This window comes from Miscanthus floridulus, chromosome 1 (assembly GCF_019320115.1).
Source record: "Miscanthus floridulus cultivar M001 chromosome 1, ASM1932011v1, whole genome shotgun sequence".
Taxonomy (NCBI): domain Eukaryota; kingdom Viridiplantae; phylum Streptophyta; class Magnoliopsida; order Poales; family Poaceae; genus Miscanthus; species Miscanthus floridulus.
Genome location: NC_089580.1, coordinates 192734141 through 192753595, shown reverse-complemented (window position 1 = coordinate 192753595; position 19455 = coordinate 192734141). Strand labels below are relative to the sequence as shown.

Genomic DNA, 19455 nt, shown 5'->3' with positions numbered 1-19455 from the left:
ACGCCGCCGTCGGGTCCAGCAGCCACCACAACCCCAACGAGCAGATGGGTCGGCTTGACCTAAACGGCGGCCTCTTCGGTGTTTACCAGCAGTACGCGGAGCACATTCAAGGAGGCCAGGACGTCTTGCCTCCCGTTCGCGTTCCGAGGGGCGGCGTGTCTCGGAGCCTCAGTTTCCGGGCGCCTAGCCACGTCAGAGTAGGTGGAGCTGCAGAAGGTGCTGCCTTGGACGGTCCGTCCGCATCCGTCGGGGGTGCCTTCGTCTCTCCTCTGCCGCGTCCAGGAAGCGGTTCATTCCGTCGGCGGGCCGGCCGCCCGCGTGCACGGGGGCTGGGGCCAGCCATCCACGCCGACAATTTCGACGGCTCCTACGCTGTCCCTAACCAGGCAAGTACCTTCTCTGATGCGTGTCTATTGTTCAAGGATGATGATGTATGTTGATGTGTTACAAGCTCAGTTAGATTCATGTTTGCTGATGTGTTAGAATCTCAGTTTATGAGTTGTTCATGTATGCTGATGTGTTAGAAGCTCATTTTTTGAATTGTTCTTCTATGCTCATTAGTGTTACCTACATGTGTATTGTTCATGTATGTTGATCTGTTACAATTTCAGTTTAGCAATTGTTCTTGTATGCTTGTTAGTGTTAGCTGCAGGTCTATTGTTATAGCTTGTCAGTGTTTATTGTTCAATATTGCTGTCCCTCTTCACCGTTTAGGTTCAGAAGCATAAAGCAAATTGGTTACCAGACAACATAGAGAAGTTCTGTGACTCCTACCTTGCCGAGATACATGCTGGGAACTGTCCAGGAGGACAGATGAACAAATTTGGGTGGAAGAACGTCGCTCGGAGGTACTATTTAGCATCAGGCTTGATGCATGATAGAGAACAGCTTCAAGGCAAGCTGAGGACACTGAGGAAAATATGGACATTGTGCGACAAAGCACAAAACCACACTGGCTTAGGTATAGATGCAGATGGAAACATTCATGCTTCTGACCAATGGTGGAATGACAATGCTCAGGTAATTTGTTATATAGGTTGCTCTGTTTTTAACAAATGTTAATTCCCTAATTGCTTGACAACTACATCGGTCCATATTGTACAGGGTGACACTGATTTGCTGAAGATTAGAAGGGATGGTGTGCCTGCATACTTGGACCAGCTGCATGGCATGTTCAAAGGAAACACAGTTGATGGGACAACCTCCTTTGTTCCTGCTGCAAGAGAGTCCATTGACTTGAATGATGATGATTCTGATGAAGAAGCAGGACAAGAGCAGGAAGATGAACTGACCCCTATGAGTGTTGGGAACAAGAGGACCAGCAGTACAAGCACAACTGCATCCAGCCCCAGCAAGAGGTCAAAGAGCCCAGCAGTGAGGGCAATGACCATCCAAATGACCACACACAATGACTTAAGCAGGGAGAGGCTACAGTTCTTCAAGGATAGAGAGAGCAGAAGGGAGGAAGTGCTGCAGAGATTAGTTAAGGACAAGTCCTGGAAGATAACAGAGTGCACCAGGATAGCTCTGCAGGAGCTGGGCATCAGTAGTACAACGAAGACCTTGTTTTCTGGGTTGCACAAGCTAGTACAATCAGAAACTGAAATGGACTTCTTCCTTGCCCAAGACACAAAGGAAGGGAAGATGCACGTCATCGAGCTGAATATCCCGCAGCCTGGCCCGGTGGACAACTAGAAAACTTAGCCTTATTTGCATGTAGGGCATTTGGTGGAGGGCGTAGGAACTGGTTGTGTCCTGTTGTGATGTGTCAGTTAAAATTGAACTTGTTATGTAGTACGATGGGTTTATTTGCTGTTTTCGTATATTAACTTGTGGAATGGATATATGTGCTGTTTTGAAACTTGATCATGTGGGATGGCAGGGAGTGATGCATGGGATTCATGGACTGTTTGATGAAATGACTGATTTGCTCTTGTCTCTGTCCATGACAGGTTGGTGATGATGATCAAGATACAAGAAGACAACAGTTGCTGCAGATGATATTGGATGATGATGATGATGAGTTGATGGAAGAGCTAATGAATGATGACGAGGATGATGAGTTTGTCCATGGTATGTACCAGTTTGTTGTGCACATTGACAAGTATATGAATAGAGCTCAGTATAGGACTCCAAGAGTGAGTGGTTTGCAGTGGGTGCATGATAAGCTTGACAACATTAATTCTTGTTATAACATGTTTAGAATGACCCCAACAATGTTCCATATCCTTCATAACTTGTTAGTTGACAAATATGGGCTCAAGTCTACCACTAAGTCCACATCTGTTGAGGCTTTAGGGATGTTTCTTTGGATGGTAGGAGCACCACAGTCTGTTAGGCAAGCAGAGGACAGGTTTGAGAGGTCGTTGGGCACTGTTTCAACATTGTTTACCAAAGTTTTGAGGTGTCTGGTCAGGCTTGCTGCAGACAATATTAAGCCAGTAGATCCACAGTTTAGAACAATGCATCCTACACTAGGAAGTAGTAGATTCTATCCCTACTTCAAGAACTGCATAGGGGCTATAGATGGGACTCATATCCCTTGTGTCGTGCCAAACCATTTGTTTATTCAGCACTTGTGCCGCAAGAGCATCACTACACAAAATGTAATGGTCTGTTGTGACTTCGACATGAGGTTTACATTTGTTAATGCTGGCTGGCCTGGATCTGTTCATGACATGAGAGTGTTCAATGATTCTACAACAACATACTCCGCAGTCTTTCCACATCCACGAAATGGTACGTAGGTACACATGAGTGCAATTCTTCCTTGTTGGTTATGTACCTGTTGCTCATAATTCATTTGCTGTTGTAGGCAAATACTATCTAGTGGACTCCGGGTATCCTAACCGGCTCGGTTATCTTGCTCCATACAAGGGAAGTAAGTACCATCTCCAGGACTTCCGCGACGGCCCCGAGCCACAGGGTAAAGAAGAGCTCTTCAATTACACACACTCTTCTCTTAGGAATGTTATTGAGAGGTCATTCGGGGTACTTAAAATGAAGTGGCGGATCTTGCAAAAGATCCCGCCTTATTCACCTGAGAAGCAAGCGCAAATCATTTGTGCATGTATGGCTCTTCATAATTTTGTGAGGACTAGTGGCTTACCAGATAAGCATTTCGGTAGATGTGACCGAAATGAGAACTTTGTGCCGAGACAAGCTTATCAAAATCAACCTGAACCCGAGGTAGTGGAGGATGAGGAGTGGTCGTGCATGAATGTCATCCGTGATTCGCTTGCTAATGCTTTGATGGATCGTAATTGACAGTTTTGTGTGGTTCATTACATGTATGTACAGTACAGTATGTTACGGCTTATGTGAATGTTTGAGCAGTATGTCATGTAATAGGGATGAATAATTGTTGTGAATGTTGCATGAGAAAATTCTGTTCATTATGTGTTTGAAAATTCTTTTGAAAAATCTGCATGCAAAATCTGCATGAAAAAGTCTGCACCAGCAGTTTGCATGGAACACATTCAATGCAACCGAAATCTACTATTCATAGCTGATTTCGATGCAAATTTCTTGGCAAAGTAAACAGCAAAATGCAAAACTTTTGGTGTCAGCATTTTGGTGTGCTGCTACCCCTTTTTGGATTTCATGTATTTGGCAAAATATTTGGGGAACTAAACTGGACCTAATTATAGTGCCAGACACACCATGGATCATGGAACGGCCAGCATACAACTGCGATTGCTGGATCGATGGATCATCTCCTGGTGCCTTCATGATTTTCTGATGACTCAGTGAACTGGCCACACGTTTCTGGAGGGGGGCCCAGAAGGCAGAAGCTGCTGCCTCTGATAGCCTGATGACTGATGTACCACGCAGTATGCGCCCAGCCAGTAGTACTGTACAGCGTACAGGCCAGCGAGGCGCCACTTGCTGCTGCTTCAGAACTCAGGACTTGTTTAGTTGACGAAATTTTTTAAGAAAATGATACTGTAGCACTTTTGTTGTTATTTGGTAATTAGTGTCCAATCATAGTTTAATTAGGCTTAAAAGATTTGTCTCGTGAATTTCGTCTAAACTGTGTAATTAGTTTTATGCGTCTAAAGATTCGATGTGACGGAGAATCTTAAAAAATTTTGCAAAATTTTGGAAACTAAACACGCACTCAGAAAAAGCAGCCGGGATGCTGAGAGATCGAAAGCGCATCATGGCTAGTCTGGCCTCGCGATCCCGTAGGGCGCATGCACTGGCTCCAGGCTTTAGGCCCAGTGGCTGACCCTCCACCCCCCACATCCGGTTGCCGCATGCTCTGCTCGCTACGCCTCCTCTGCTGCTCCGCCTGCCGGCTGTCGCTGGCATGGCAGCGCCAGCTTGCTCTTCTAGCCCACGTCAACCTGAGCTGAGCTCCTTCGGCCTTCGCTCCTCCTCCACGCAAACAAACCATCATCTCACAGCTCACCCCGACGCCCCGTCTCCAGTCGCTGACAAGACACCCCGCCGCCTCGATCCCAGCGCCTCCTCCGCATCCGAGTCGGTGTCACCCGCGCGGCGCTCCTCACCGGCGGGCAGGCTCGCTAGCCGCCCTCTCGCCTCTCGCCTCTCGCCGTCTCCGCACCGCGGCCCCGCCCCGCCCCGTTCGCGTGTTCTGCTCTGCCCAACTGCCCCCCTGGCCCCTGGGCCAGCAGCTCAGCAGAGCAGACCCCCTCGGGCTCGGGGCCCCATCGGTTTCTGGGCGGGGGGGGGGGGCACACGTACCCGTTTTGTTCCACCCAAAAGCCAAAAATTTTTGCACAGTAACCGTCACATCGAAACTTGCGACACATGCATGGAGTACTAAATGTAGACGAAAAAAAAAACTAATTACACAGTTAGTCGAGAAATCGTGAGACGAATTTTTTAAGCCTAAATAGTCTATAATTGAACAATTTTTGCCAAATACAAACGAAAATGCTACAATAACCCAAAAACAAAAATTTTCGGAACTAAACACGCCAACCAAGCCAAGCAAGGTCGCCGGCTGCCGAGGCGGCGCCTGGAAGTTACCCTCCTGCCCTCCCCCGCCCGTGTTGCCCTTGTCGCCTTGCGCCGGGGCAGGAGAGTAAAACCATCGCGCCGCGCTCGCGCTCGCGCGGGAAATCCGGAGGGGAGGGTGGTACTTGTGGAGGGGTAGTAGTATCACCCAGCTCTCTGTTTCGTCTCACACTGCTCTGCCTCTGCCCTTGCCTTGCCCCCTTTTCCCCCCTTCTCCCCCGCGGGCGCGGGGCGGGCCTGTGGCCGCCTGCGGGGCTAGGGTTTCGTGCTCGCCTCGCCTAGCTTCGGGGACGCCATCGCTTAGCGCGGCGTCGTCCGGGATCGATCCGAGCACGCCCCTGCCGCGCTCCACCTCGGTTCAGTTCCGCCGAACCTCGTCGTCGCCGGCCCGCTCGGCTCGATCGTGCTGTCACCGGACGCGATCGATTTGAAGGTGCGCGCATCCGTCGCTCCTCATTCGCCCTAGCACGTGTCGTGGTCGCCTCATGATCGAATGCTTCTGTATTATGCTTGCATTTTTGGGGGTCCTGTCTACTGTCTAGTGCTGCTGCAGCCAGGTTGCTCTGAGTTTGGTGGTTTGGGTTGCATAGATCGGAATGTGCTGCGGGCTGTCATTGTAGGGGTATTGGCTACTTGGCTTGGTGGCCAGCGTTTCTGTGTCTTTGTTTCCCCTCCCTGTCACCTTGTTCTGGGGGATTTTATTTTTTCTGTGTTGTTTGATGCGAAAATGGCGTGGCAGGTTGGGGTATTGGATTATTGATACATTATTTTTAGGGCGTGGAGCGAGGCCACCAAACTTGATAGAATGCTGCCGCCCTCAGATTTTGCTGCTCAAGTTGAGTTTTCTGGTTTGTGGGTGTTATTTTTCGGATACTGGCTAATGAATGTGGGAAAAAATGTGATCAAGTTTCGAGTGGCCTGTGACTGATACTATAGTTCAATATTCTGTTATTACCACAATATATATATTCTTCTATGAAAAGCCACCTGGTGATTCTGCTTCCATGTCCTTAAAGTGGCTGTTGGATTCTATACTTCTTTGGGAGCACATTGTGGTCATTAACAGTTTTGTTTTTTCGAAAGGATGTCTGAATAAACAGCTCTCACTAGGGTGTGGTGGATGCTCTGTAGTCAATTTGGTGATGGTTATAAGAGAGTTGTAGCATCTAGTAAGAAGTCCACATCTTTGAATTGTAGGAGTTACAGTAATTGCCTATCAAAGTTAGATCAGGGTGCATTGTGGGTACAAGCATAGTATATAGTGATTATTTAGCTGACTGGGTAAGTTGAGTGGCTGTTTTACCAACAGATGAGTTGTTGTAGTCTTGTAGTAGATGCCAATTTACACTAGGAAGCTCTGGAGAATTGATGTTCAAATGTCACCTTTTGTGGGCCTGCTTTTGAGCTAGCTTCATTAGTTGACATCAGAATAGACGCGAAGTTAGTGTTATTGCATGGAAGTTTATAATAGAGTCCAGCTTGAAACTTAGATGACTCTAGGCTATTTCTATGTATGGTGATTTTAGGTGCTCGCTATTGTCTCATAAATTAAATGAAACATTATCTGAGGGGTTTATATTGGATATGCCAATCTTGTTTAGTCATGTAGTTGAACATATGACATTTTATAACTGCTGCTTTTCTATTACACTGATTTATACTAGTGTCTAGTTGAACTTTTGAACTTTTATCAAGTTCCTGAATCTTGGACTCTTGAAAATTGACTGTATCTAACTTATGCATTCGGAGCAGGTAATATTTGATTCCTTAGGGTGTTTGTGGTGTTTGTTTTATTCCCACTCTTGGTGTATTGTGTTACATTTAATTACCGATTTAATATATTATGAATTTCATCTCTTGTACGTTCTTAGAATTAGGGCCATACATTTTTTATTGCCGCATCCTGGACCTTTTACAGTGTCCCTCTTGGACTGCTGAAGGTATCTCAAAACATATTATCACCTGCTGTCCATTTAGGCAACTAATTTTGCTTTTAAAAATTTGTTCTCATGAACTGATATTTTTGGCATTTTATTTGTTTATGTCATTCTGTGGTGCTCATAAATCATAATTATCCTGGTAGAGATTGTTTTGCATCAATACACCTATGAAAAGGTAGTGTTTGAGCAAACGATGGTGCTGTAGAGGCTTCTGGGCGGGGGGCACAAGTGTAAAACAGATGCAAGGTTGCTGACTGTCGAGACAGCGGCTGGAAGTTACCCTCCTGCCCTCCACCCGGGTGGTACTTGTGTAGGAGTAGTATCACCAGCTCTCTGTTTCGTCTCGACACTGCTCTGTCTCTGCCCTTGCTCCCCTTGCCCCCTCTCCCCCTTTACTGAACATTTGCCAAATTAAATAAACAATCCTCACAAATAATGAATTCAAGGGTGGGTAAGTAATGGTGCTCGAATTGCCTGGGACTTGTTTCTTTCCTTATGGGACTGCCAGATTAGTCAGCCGATGCCCTATATTGAGGTGTTACTGTTCTTTTGTCTGCCAAAATGTTTGGATCAATTCCCTTTCATTATGTTTGTCATAGGAGTATCTCACATCTGTATTTTTATGTGATTTCGAGAGTAAAGTCAGCTAGTGACACATCAACATTTTAAATTTATAGGTACGAATTTTGATGAGTATTCTACCCATTTAAACTGTGTGATGAGTATTCTACCAATTTTAAATTTGAGTGAGGAAAGGGTTAAAATGTTATAAGTTATGAAGAATTGCATTGGTGGTCTACCTTCCAAAATGAGTTGTAGATGAGATGTTTATGTGTCCTAGGACAATGATTGCTAAGTTCCCGGTTGAAAGGACCAGCATGAAGTTATGTGTAGTGACCCAGTAAGTGCAGGCTATCATTTTATCATTGGTACTCATCTACTGTAGGAAATTTATTTTTGGCGGTGACCCAGTACTCATCTACTGGTGCTTTTGTGTGTATAATAAATTAGTTGGGCCCCACTGTCTGCAGAAGTGGCCTATCCAGAATTGAGCTCTGAGCAAAGTCATATTTCTTGTGAATCATTTGTGATTTGCTGAAGGTTTCTTGTTTGCCCGCATTGATCCTGTATGCTGACTGCATAACATGTAATGGCTGCAAATATTACCATTGCTTGTGTTTCTCAACTACAAGGATTGCTGCAGTTCTCGTTTGCAGGGTGAGGCCATGGAGAGTGGAGCGAGTGCTGGTGATGGTAGGGAATGGCAACTTCAGATCCCGGAGGGATTCGTTGTACATACTGCTCTCTACTTGGTCTTGGAGAAGATAACCTGAGGACCCCCTCAGGTCAAGCCCCAACGCAGCGACCCCGCGCAAGAGGAGTCATTCGTCTGCACGTGCCCATCAACTACTCCTGCAACTATTCTCCACACTAACACTGATGAGCTCATCCGGGTGGTTCTCCATCAAGTTGAGGTCAAGTGATAGCTAACTATTTATATATAGTACGCCACTACCACCCTTAGTTTCTCCTCATTTCTGCAAAGCTTGACAACGCTTTTTATTTTGTTCTGCTCGGCCCCTAAGGTGAGCTACTGTCCCATGTTTGTGCTGCGTGCTCAAGATAGACTGGAGATGGGTGGTTGTGCCTGGCCACTGCCCCCTGTGAACCAATTTAGTAGAATGGAGATTGGACTGAATGCTTATATAAAATTCGTAATGTAATGTAATCTTGATTCCAGAATCATCGTGTCACTCAGTGCTATACAATTCTGATGTGGTTATCTTAAAAGGGGACTCAATTTCCTCCACAGGATCTCCTTTTGTTACAGGACAATGTAGGCATTTCAACAGCACAGTGTCGATGACGACATTGCAGATAAAACAATCAGAGACTACGATGCCTTGGCTTGACCTCAGGCCTTGTTTAAAGTTCTGGGCATCACATCGGGTATTATATGGGGTATTGTACGAGGTATTTGGATACTAATAATAAAATAAATGAGGGTATCGTACGAGGTTTTTGGATACTAATAATAAAATAAATTATATAATTTGTCAGTAAATCGTGAGATGAATTTATTAAGTCTAATTAATCTAGCATCATATTGTCAAATCATGGTCTAATTAGCCTTAAAAGATTCGTCTCGTAAAGTAGTCGTAATTTATACCATTAGTTATTTTTTAGTCTATATTTAATATTTTATACATGTGTATAAATATTTGATGGGATACCGTGTAAATTTTTGCAAAAGAAACTAAAAAGGGCTCAATTTCTCTTTTCGTTTCTGGTCGGAATATCCGAAAAGACCAGCGTGAGTGTTTGCGTGACTGGTCATGTCCCACCGGATCGAGTCCAGCGTGACGAGATCGAGAATACGGGGGTGATTGGTTGCACGTAGCTCATTCTGAGCACCATTCCAGCCTCGGTGCAATTGGTCGTGTTTGATGCCTGCCTCGTATTCTTTCTCTCCGTCTCATTTATCTTCACCTTTTCGTCCCGTATGATCCGTTTTTTCGATTCTCACTTTCCTCGTGATGCAGGACGATATGATACACCCATAATACAGAGGCTCATATATCATACACTCAAAACTCCCATCTATACATGTAACCAAATAAGATATCATCTCATACCAAATAAGATCTCATCTAACCAATAATAAAGACAACTTGCATCCATCCTAATCGGCTCTCCGTCCTGACTGTCACCAAAGCAACCCATCACCCTGGATGGTTCAGAGAGCCCACAGCCACCCCATGTCCCGCGCCCTCATCCTGTTTTCCGTCAGTCCAACTGAAAAGCAACTCTCCACCTCCTCCTGCTCTTGCCTCTCGTAGTGTAGTCTCGATAGTTGTCACTCCACTGCGGGCACTGGCCTCGTAACAACTGCAGATACGCCCGAGAGCGCGGGCGGAGCCAGCGAGAGGGAAGGCGATGAGGTCGCAGCTCAACGCGTCCGTCTCGCCGCCGCCGTCCTCGCTCCGGCGAGCTCTCCCCTCCGCCACGCCCCGCGCCCTCAGGTACGCCGCGCGCACCACCGTCCACCGCCCACCGCACGTCGCCTGCTTCGGTACGCTCTAAGTTTCTGTTCCGCAGAGCGACGGAGCCTGAACACATAGCTCTCCCTGATTCCAGGTTCCACGCGTTCCCGTGGCGGTTCCGCGCTCCTCCTCGTCACCACGGCCGCGGTGCTGGAGCTCGCTGCGCTACCAATCTGCCCGCCCCCGGCAGCCAAGGTGCGGTGAATCGGTTGCTCTGTCACGGTCTGCTTTTGTCAGTTTACCTCGTCCGCACCTTGTTATTTATAAGCTTTGTCTTACATATTAATCAGGAGTTGGAGTGCTCGCCTCGGAGAGGGGGCCCGATGATGGCGACACTACTACTGTGAAAAATGCAGAGGCGCCTAGCACTTCAACGGCCACTGCGAGTTCCTTGCGCTTTCCCATACAGGTGATCTTTCTTCGCTCCTGTTGTGAGCCAACTACAGTGTATTGAAATAGGTGCCACTGGCTGGCTGCCATGTGATCTGAAGGAATCGTATATATAAACTGCAAGTACAAGGCACATGGCAGCATGATTCGAGATGCATGCCATGTTTTCTATGGCAATGTTTGCCAGCTAGAGTCTTTTGTCAGAGTATGCAAGTGGTGCTTCATGTGCGGTGAGGATACCCTACTTCTGATTTCCGAGCTGCATAGATGGGAAAGCGAATCAGTGCATTTTAAATTATGTGGTTTGATTGTGGTCAACCCTCAGTGCGTTTCCATTGGACATGTATGATACTATGGTTCAGATTAGAATGTTATGCTTAGTGTCGTCGTGTGAGAGGATGCTGAAGGATACTCATACGCAAGGCCCTCTGTCTAGTCAGAGCACTCTACATTGAATTGTCCATTTAATCTACATTATGTTTGCTTCATGCCTTTTTGTTCCATTTTCCCAGGGAAACTGCAACATGGCTGCCATTGTTAGTATAGCATTCTGCTTTCTACACAGAATCGTTTCTGGTCAGATGCAGTTGATGATGAATTTGTTCCCGTGGATGTCAAATGGCATTACAAGTTTGCCATTTGCTTGCATATCTGATCCTACCAGAAAACCCATGCCTCTTAAGTTAGATTTGACTCTTCCACCACTGCCTAATTTCGGAGGGAGTTTTTCACGATTGTACTATCTGTTCAACTCTCAGCTTGATCGGAACATTGCCTTGTAAGTGTGATTCTGTGATGTATATAATTTTGTACTATCTGTATGCTATCATTTCATGCTTCTTTTGTCAACTCCTTAGTTACACCTAATAACTGAAGTTTATGAAAAATTATTAAATTCACATTTTATCCTGATTATATTTACAGGTCTATCGTTACCTTGCTCATCACATGCTTTTCATTTGTCATTATTGGAGGATTACTGTTTCATAAGTTCAGGTTTGTTAGTTATTCTTTAAATATGCATGCATTTTCTTCTTCCCTGTTTTATCAGAGGACATACTATAGCCTTGGCAGTTAATTTTGATGTGAAAATGATGAAGTACCTTTGGTTTAAAATTCAGGAAGCAACAACAATCCCTTGAGGACTGCTTTTGGGAAGCTTGGGCATGTCTATGTTCATCATCTACCCATCTAAGGGTAAGTAGGGACTAGGGAGAGTACTGCCAGTTTCTGTAAGGCTTAAGAACTGATACGTTTTTCCCAGCTGTTTTCCTATCCATTTCTTTAAATTCTTTTGCATTAATGATCCTTTTCTAATCTGTTGTTTTGCTTGCTTGAACAGCAAAAGACACGTGTTGAGCGTGTCATTGGGTTCTTTCTTGCTATCTGGGGTATATTATTCTATTCTCGTTTATTAAGTGCAATGACAGAGCAATTTAGAGTGAGTTATTTCAAAATTATCTGAAACTGAGATGAAAATTTTCTATGTCGATGTGCTTTTTTGACATATACTCACCTGGTTGTCCACAGAACCAGATGCATAAAGTAAGGGAAGGGGCGCAGGTGCAGGTTATTGAGGATGATCATATCATTATTTGTGGAGTCAATAGTCATCTGACGTCCATATTGATCCAATTGGATAAGTACCATGAGTCATCAATTCGCTTAGGTTTAGCTACAGCAAGGTAATGAAGGATGGCATGTCATTGTGGTTGGGTTAATTCACCTTTTTACTTTTAAGGATTGGTATAAGATCTATGTATACTATCTAGTCATCTAGTGCAGCTGATTGTTTTCTTATGAACAATGTCAAGGAAGCAGAAAATCCTTCTTCTCTCGGATCTTCCAAGGAAGCAGATTGACAAGCTTGCAGATAGTGTGGCCAAAGATTTAAACCATATTGATGTATTCACCAAGAGGTAAAGGGATTTACTACTCATAGTGTTTCTTGTCTCAACAAGTGGCAAGTTTATTTAATCTGTCTACCTTTATCCCAACTTCACTTTTGTGGAGAACACAAGCACATCTCATGAACACAAATACTTGCTTTGATATGTGAATACTTAAAGCTGGTTGTGGCTTCTCATTTTAACTTGCAGTGCTAGTCTTAGCATGTCAAAATCATTTGAGAGAGCAGCAGCACACAAAGCAAAGTCTATAATTATCTTGCCAGCAAAGCACGAAAGGTAAGTATGTATCATGAACCTTCGACTTTGCTCATGTTAGAATGTTTTTTTGATGAATAACTGCCGAGTCCCTCACAGGCTCAGGCTAGCATGTATTACATGATTTTTCCTGTACCATGTCATTTGAGAGAGGGGCAGCTTGTCCAATTTCTCATGAAGTTCCTTAATATTGATGAATCAAGATTTTGCTGTCAACTAGCAAGAATTGTAACAGCAGGTCATCTGGTTCTTGTGAAATATGGTTTATATTCATTTGATTAAACATTGGATGACAGCAACTGTTAACTTGAATTTTTGAATGAATGGCTTGAAACAATCAGCTCGTTTCTAATTGCCAAAAAAATATAGTGAGACAAGTTCTTTACATTTTGCAAACTTTAGCACCACCTATCCATGTTTGCATTATGTTCTGTATTGTTGGCTACTTTACAAACCTGGTTTGATAGTTGATTGTTGATATTTATTTTTCTATCTAACTCCCATGAACCTGATCAGATATGAAGTGGATACAGATGCATTTGTCTCTCTATTGGCTCTGCAACCCTGTACACAAATCGCGCCTATCCCTATCATTGTTGAGGTATATGCACGTAGACAATCTATACTATGGATTTTATCAACATTTAAGCCTTTCTGCTTACATTTTATATCAATGTAGGCTTCTAACTCAACCACATGCGAACTTCTGAAATCAATCACTGGCTTAAATGTGCAACCTGTGGAGATGGTTGCTTCTAAGTTGTTTGTGCAGTGCTCTAGGCAAAAGGGCCTTCTGAAAATCTACAAGCACTTGCTTAATCAGCGCAGTAATGTTCTTATCTTACTGTCATATGTCTGTGACTGACAACTTTTATATTGGTGCATTTCCAAGTCAAACTGTGTTACCCAGGTCTTTCATGCTTCACTTTTTTTTGCTATCCTTCTTTCAACCAGTGGCTTAGCACATAATTTCTGCTGCAATCACCTAAAGACCACCATACTCATACATAGAAGTTGAATGTACTGCCATGCATTATATCACACTGTCTTGTTCTTGCCATGTTTTTTTTTTCAGAACTCTTTGCATTGACAGTTTTGTTAAATCTATATGCCAAACATGACCTAGTTTATCATTCTTCAGAACTTCTGAATCAACATTCACTTAGGGAATATCGTACCAATATACCTGTCACAGCCTTGCTAGGGAAGGGGTGGTGGCTGGTGTTGGTGCAGGGGGAGAGGGAGGTGGCGGTGGCTAGGGCAGGGGAGGAGGGGGATGGCTGGTGCAGGGAGAGGGATAGAGGGGAGAGCAACTGCTCAATTCTTGCTTAAGACCCAAATGGTTACATGACCCCTATATTTATAGTCCCTAGGGGACTTGACTCCCAAGCAAACTAGAGGAGTCCTTATACATTTGGACTCTCCTTTCCTAACAAACCAATCTTATTTCGTAAACAAACTCTATTTCTATTTATTCCAAACTTATCCGAATCTATCTCTAATTTCCATCTACTCCGGATTCTCCTGGATGGGAGGGGCTCGGTGGGGCCGCGGCGGCGGCCCCCTAGCCCGCGCTCCCCCCTGGCTGCGCCCAGGGTGAGGCCGTGGCTGACCAGGGCCCGGTGTTGGGCCTCGTTAGGCCCGTTTGGCCCGACGCTGCGGCCCATATTTAGGCCCGTGACAATACCATAAAATGTATTTCCTACGTGTGCAAATTGTTCTGATATTGCCATGTTTCTGTAATTTTGTCTTTCTACATTTCTGCTTTGCTGGCGCTGTTAAATTTATTCAGCAGCGTTGTGATTACTTTGGTTCTAGATATATAGGTAGTTATGCTACATGGTTTGTTACATTTGTTGTTTTGTCCTGCAGAAAATGTTTTCAACCTTTTTAGCCGGCCTGAACTAGGGGGCATGAAGTATATGGATGTCAGACGTAAAATCCATGATGTATGTTGTTTCCAAACCGTCAATTCAACCCTGCTGTATTCTCTGCCTTTTGCTATTACATTTCCCCTTTATGTTCATGGTCAGGCAGTCGTTTGCGGTATCTTTCGGTCTGGAAAAATTTATTTTCACCCAAGCGAGGAAGAACTGCTGAAAGAAACAGACAAAGTAAGTATCTTTCTCGATGCTGGTTATTGTTTGACGTCAGCTAGTAGAAAATTATTTCCCTTGACATAGGAATTCATGATAACAGTGTAATTGTTGAAAGCTTCAATCCCTTGTCTAGTTTTCCTGAATGGATGAATCATCCATCAAAGTGAGCTAATGAAATACTGTCATGGGCCTAAAGCAGCAGCTGTCCCAGCTGTTAATATCCAACCAAGGGTATATTATATCCAGATGTTAATAACTTAATATCCAGCTGGGTCATCAAAGTGAGCTAAGGGTGTGTCTGGGAGTAGGCTTTGCTTCTCCTTTTGTACTTTTTCTTTCTTATTGAAATAATACACAGCTCTCCTGCGCCATTTGAAAAAAATAGCATCAGTCATGTGTAGATGCCTGTCATGGGCCTAAATACGGGCCACCGTAACGGGCCAAGCAGGCCGAGCGAGGCCCAACGCCGCTCCCTGGCCAGCCGTGGCCTCACCCTGGGAGCAGCCAGGGGCGCACGCAGCTTGAGGGGGGCGGGCGCCACAGCCCCCCGGGCCCCTCCCACCCGGAAGAGTCCGGTTTAGATGAGAATTAGAATAGATTTGGATAAGTTTGGAATAAATAGAAATAGAGTTTGTTACTTTGTTTAGGAAATAAGATTGGTTTTGTTAGGAAATGAGAATCCTCTTCTAGTTTGCTTGGGAGTCAAGTCCCTTAGGGACTATAAGAATAGGGATCATGTAACCGTTTGAATCTTAAGCAAGAATTGAGCAGTTGCTCTCCCTTTTATCCGTCTCCCTCTCCCTGCGCCTCCTCTCTCCCTGCGCCCGCCCTCTGTCCTAGCAGCCGCCTCCCTTCCTCCCTGCGCCATCTACAGTAGCTGCACCATCACAATGCCTGACATTTTATATTCAGAATGTTGACTTAATGCACGCTTGATTTTCTTTTTCTTTTTTTGCTTCACAGTTGCTTCTTATTGCTCCTGTTCATGGGATGAGAAGACCAAAATATAGAGTGTTAAGTGTACCGAAAGAAACACAAACATCGAGTCATTACTCAGAATCAAGAGAGGATCAAGGATCATTTAATACGGCTACTACCATGGATAATGAAACACGGCTAAAGAACATTGTAAAGCGCCCCTCAAAATCTCTTTCTAAGGTAAAGTTTGATATAATGATGTATCTATGGTAATTCATTGCTTTCCAAATTATGGGGTTCATCTGTGGTTAATTTTATGCAGAGCAGTGATTATATGCTGGGACCAAAGGAACGTGTGCTTATTGTTGGCTGGCGACCAAAAGTTACCGAAATGATACGGGAGTATGATAGTTACCTTGGACCTGGTAGTACAGTGGTATGTATAGGCAGTGACAAAAATAAACAAATCGTGCTACTCACATTTTAATCATGGTTCATACAGTTATACCTGTACTCCTATACAAAAGTTAGGGTATAATTTTACTAACAAATTTAGTTAAATGTGCAGGAAATTTTGTCAGAAACCCCTATTAAAGAGAGGAGCAGTATCATCAACCCCCTTTTGCAGAACCAGCTTAAAAATGTTGAAGTTACTCATCGGGTATCTCTCAGTCTCTAAGTTTGTTAGTGTGCATGGACAGACAAAAAAGTTACTCTCTCAATTTTATCTCAAAACATACTGATACAGGTGGGGTGTCCTTTGAACTATGATACTCTGAAGGAAACGATAATTAACATGCAGAAATCTGCCCCTGATAAAGAGGTTCCACTTTCAATAGTTGTGATATCTGACAAAGACTGGTTTGTTGGAGGTACCAGTAAAAGAACTATGATGTTTATCTATCATCATCATTGCTGTTGTTGTTTTTTGTTATCATTATGATAATTATTATAAGTGAATTTTTATTTGTGACTCTGGTTCCAGCAGATGCTGCACAGGCTGATAAACAGTTGGCATATACCCTTCTTCTTGCTGAAAACATTTGCCAGAAACATGGCGTTACGGTCAGCTCTGCTCACCAATACTTAACTAATAATGTTTATAATGCAATAAGTGAACCTGCATGTTTGCATCAAAGTATCTATTAGTCTCAAATGTGACCCAGAATGTACAAATCATTGTTTAGTGAGATACATTTAGTTTCATGATGCTACTTTATTCTTTGTTCTCCGTTGATAACGGTTGTGTTCTTGAGTTATACATTTAAACACTTGAGTCGCTTTCAGCGAGGTGCACATGGCCGCAGGCATGTGTCATAGCGCTTGGTGGCACGTCCAGGGCAGCCAGCCTTTGGGGTGTTTCTCGGCTTGCGTCCGAGAAGTTTCTTCTTAATGCAATGCTGCAGGGGCGGTCTTTCCCCTGCAGGTTGAGTTTTTTTTTTATAACGGGACTTAAATTGGATCCTGATGTGGTTCGATTAACCATTATCCAGTGTTTTTTTCTTATAAATATAAATATTCCTACTCTAAAATCCAAAAAGACACCAATTTGTTTGTGTTATCTGATTTTTCACTTGAAATGCCTTTTAGGTTGAAAATCTTGTATCAGAAATCGTTGACATGGGACTGGGAAAACAAGTAAGAATTTTCTAATATATTAAATTTCTCAAATCATGAAAACTATTAAATTTGGACAAAAAATTCTTGACTTCTGCATTTTATATAGATATCTAAAATAAGACCATCCCTTTCATTTATTGGAGCAGAGGAAATAATGAGCCGTGTGACAGCACAAGGTTGGTTGTCTGTTTTGTTTCGTTTTCTTTGAAGTTCTTTTTCTAATGCTAACAATGAAATGTAGTTGCGGAAAGTAGTGAGCTGAATGAAGTCTGGAAGGATATCCTGAACGCTGAAGGCGATGAGATCTACATTAAGGTACTATTGCCATAGTTGGTGTTCCCAGCACATAGGCTGCCTGTGGTCTTTAAAGCATTTACCCTGCTGCGTTTATTTCATTTTAGGAAATTGGGCTGTACATGAAGGAAGGAGAGAAGATATCGTTCTTGGAGCTTTCTGAAAGAGCAGTTTTACGTCGTGAAGTTGCGATTGGTTACGTCAAGGACGGCAAGCAGGTAATTTGTTTTCTTTGTTATTTGTCAGTTTATGTGTAAATGATGTTCTAAGTACATAAGGTCTTGTTAAGATCATCTTTTTGTTCAGCTGCCATTAAAATTCTATTGACCTGATTTGCTTAGACATGAGGTTCTTTGTCATTTTGAACATCAGCAGCCATAATCTGTTAGGTGCTAATAATAAATATTTACTTTATCCTATGGCAGCATATTAATCCTATCAACAAATCGGAGCCACTGTTTCTTGAAATGAATGATTCACTCATTGTGATATCGGAGTTTGAAGGTGAACAGCCAATTATGATGGACGAAGGAACTTCAAGATAGAATTTTCATCTTATATCTCTTCACATAAACTTTAACAGCTGTTGCTACTATGAAGAGATAACATATAACCTGTTTATAATCCTTTTCTTTTTGTACAAAGGGAAAGCAAAACATAGTTTAAAGGCCACAAATTAAGTTTTGTTCCTTCCATAGCTATAGAACTTCTTTGGTGCAAATATTTTACTGCACAGTTCAACTACACACTGTAAACATAGTGAATAACACGGACAACTTGTATGGTCCAGATGTCTGAATAAAGAAAGGATAAAGGAAACTTGATTGAGTATGTGCCTTATGTGCCTTGTTGTTTCCTTCTGACTAATGAATACAATGTTTTCTTTTTTTTAATACTGGAGCTAGACAAAATCAGCTAGGTATGGCCTTGCTGTTTTCTTTGTGAGATAAATTCGTCCCCTCTAGCATTTCACATTTGACATAAGAAAAGGCTGTTTTACCCTTAGCTTCATTCACGAAACCATCCAAACCTTTCAACGGCTTCAGCTTTTGGGGGATCTATCTTTGGCAGAGCAACTAAGAGGTCTGTTAAACATTCTTGTTCTCTTGCTTGTCCATTTGTTTTTCCTACAGGCTGTATCTGACTTGATCTCCACATATATACATGCCCTAATTCAGGCATAACACAAGGATGGGAGTGATGAAAGTTCAGGTCCGACAACTCAGAACCTTATCACTGGGGGCATATGAAAACTTATTTGTATGCCAAAGGAAATCCGGTTCTTGTTACCATTCATGAGGTGCTCCCCAAACTTATACTGACGCAGGCGATCGACAGACAGACATTCAGGCTGCTCTTTCTGAACCAGTTACTGACACACGAGGACATCATCATTTTGATGCTTCGTTATCAACAGTTTAGTGTGGCATGATCGGAAGAATGGCACAGAGTATGTATACTGCACAAAGTTAGATGCTAGATGTCTGGATGAGGAAAATGGAACTCCCCAGTGGGAAATGCCCTTGGAGTGAAGCTTGATAGCCATTGACATTCTCCTAATGGAGAGCCAGATTTGTTTCACTCCTGTTAGGATCTCGTTCGACGTTCTCTTTATATAAAACACGACTTACCTCACAGCATGCGCAGAGCGCATGTTCAAGAAGTATCTCCCAGCTGGAATGCACACCTTTTTCTTAATTTAATTAGTACAAAAGAAGGGGTAAGTAAAAAGCCTGGAATGCGCACAAGCCTCCACTGCAGCAATGCAAGCTGTCTGAATTCCGGACCTAGACTGATGGATGGAGCCACTGCCAAATCCACCAGCATCTGGCATGGATCCTACAAAGAAGCTCGAGACTGACGGTATCAGTGTTCAGTATCAGAACAAAGAAGGAGCCGGCAGTGGTGGCCGTCGAGTCGTTTTGAGGAGCTGTTCTGATTCCTGGACATCATTTTCAGCCGTCCCGTGGTAAAAATCCCTCGGCTGGAGGTCAGTGAA

General features: G+C 43.6%; 2 protein-coding genes and 1 long non-coding RNA gene across 4 annotated transcripts; all 3 read left to right on the top strand.

Annotated features, from left to right (window-relative positions):
- The first annotated feature begins 1904 nt into the window (after positions 1-1904).
- On the top strand, positions 1905-3267 carry LOC136469104 (uncharacterized). Its single transcript, XM_066467429.1, has 2 exons — positions 1905-2739; positions 2816-3267. The coding sequence occupies exons 1-2, from the start codon at positions 1998-2000 to the stop codon at positions 3265-3267; spliced, it is 1194 nt and encodes a 397-aa protein (XP_066323526.1). The 5' UTR covers positions 1905-1997.
- Positions 3268-5046: 1779 nt separating this feature from the next.
- Positions 5047-8669, top strand: LOC136507170 (uncharacterized). The gene is made up of 2 exons (XR_010771735.1): positions 5047-5419; positions 8131-8669. It is a non-coding gene; the product is annotated as an uncharacterized lncRNA (long non-coding RNA).
- A 994-nt stretch (positions 8670-9663) lies between these two features.
- Positions 9664-18275, top strand: LOC136552499 (putative ion channel POLLUX-like 2). Of its 2 annotated transcripts, none has more exons than XM_066544077.1 (24): positions 9664-9949; positions 10065-10165; positions 10261-10379; positions 10873-11138; positions 11285-11356; positions 11482-11557; positions 11703-11801; positions 11891-12045; positions 12175-12279; positions 12460-12546; positions 13042-13126; positions 13205-13352; positions 14398-14474; positions 14559-14639; positions 15588-15782; positions 15865-15978; positions 16111-16203; positions 16291-16414; positions 16528-16607; positions 17133-17180; positions 17269-17338; positions 17404-17477; positions 17564-17674; positions 17882-18275. In XM_066544077.1, exons 1-24 carry the CDS (start codon positions 9864-9866, stop codon positions 17999-18001), a joined length of 2586 nt encoding a protein of 861 aa, XP_066400174.1. In that variant the 5' UTR covers positions 9664-9863; the 3' UTR covers positions 18002-18275. The 2 variants fall into 2 exon arrangements, with proteins under 2 accessions (XP_066400174.1, XP_066400179.1); XM_066544082.1 differs by having other exon boundaries at positions 9665-9949; positions 16531-16607.
- Positions 18276-19455: the final 1180 nt, after the last annotated feature.

Excerpts from the sequence above, each read along its gene's own strand:
- LOC136552499 (XM_066544077.1), top strand. The coding sequence starts at position 9,864 with ATGAGGTCGCAGCTCAACGCGTCCGTCTCGCCGCCGCCGTCCTCGCTC. Across the intron at positions 10,166-10,260 it reads GCCCGCCCCCGGCAGCCAAG|GAGTTGGAGTGCTCGCCTCG; the intron begins GTGCGGTGAATC and ends CATATTAATCAG. Across the intron at positions 14,640-15,587 it reads TGCTGAAAGAAACAGACAAA|TTGCTTCTTATTGCTCCTGT; the intron begins GTAAGTATCTTT and ends TTTGCTTCACAG.
- LOC136469104 (XM_066467429.1), top strand. The coding sequence starts at position 1,998 with ATGATATTGGATGATGATGATGATGAGTTGATGGAAGAGCTAATGAAT. Across the intron at positions 2,740-2,815 it reads CTTTCCACATCCACGAAATG|GCAAATACTATCTAGTGGAC; the intron begins GTACGTAGGTAC and ends TTGCTGTTGTAG.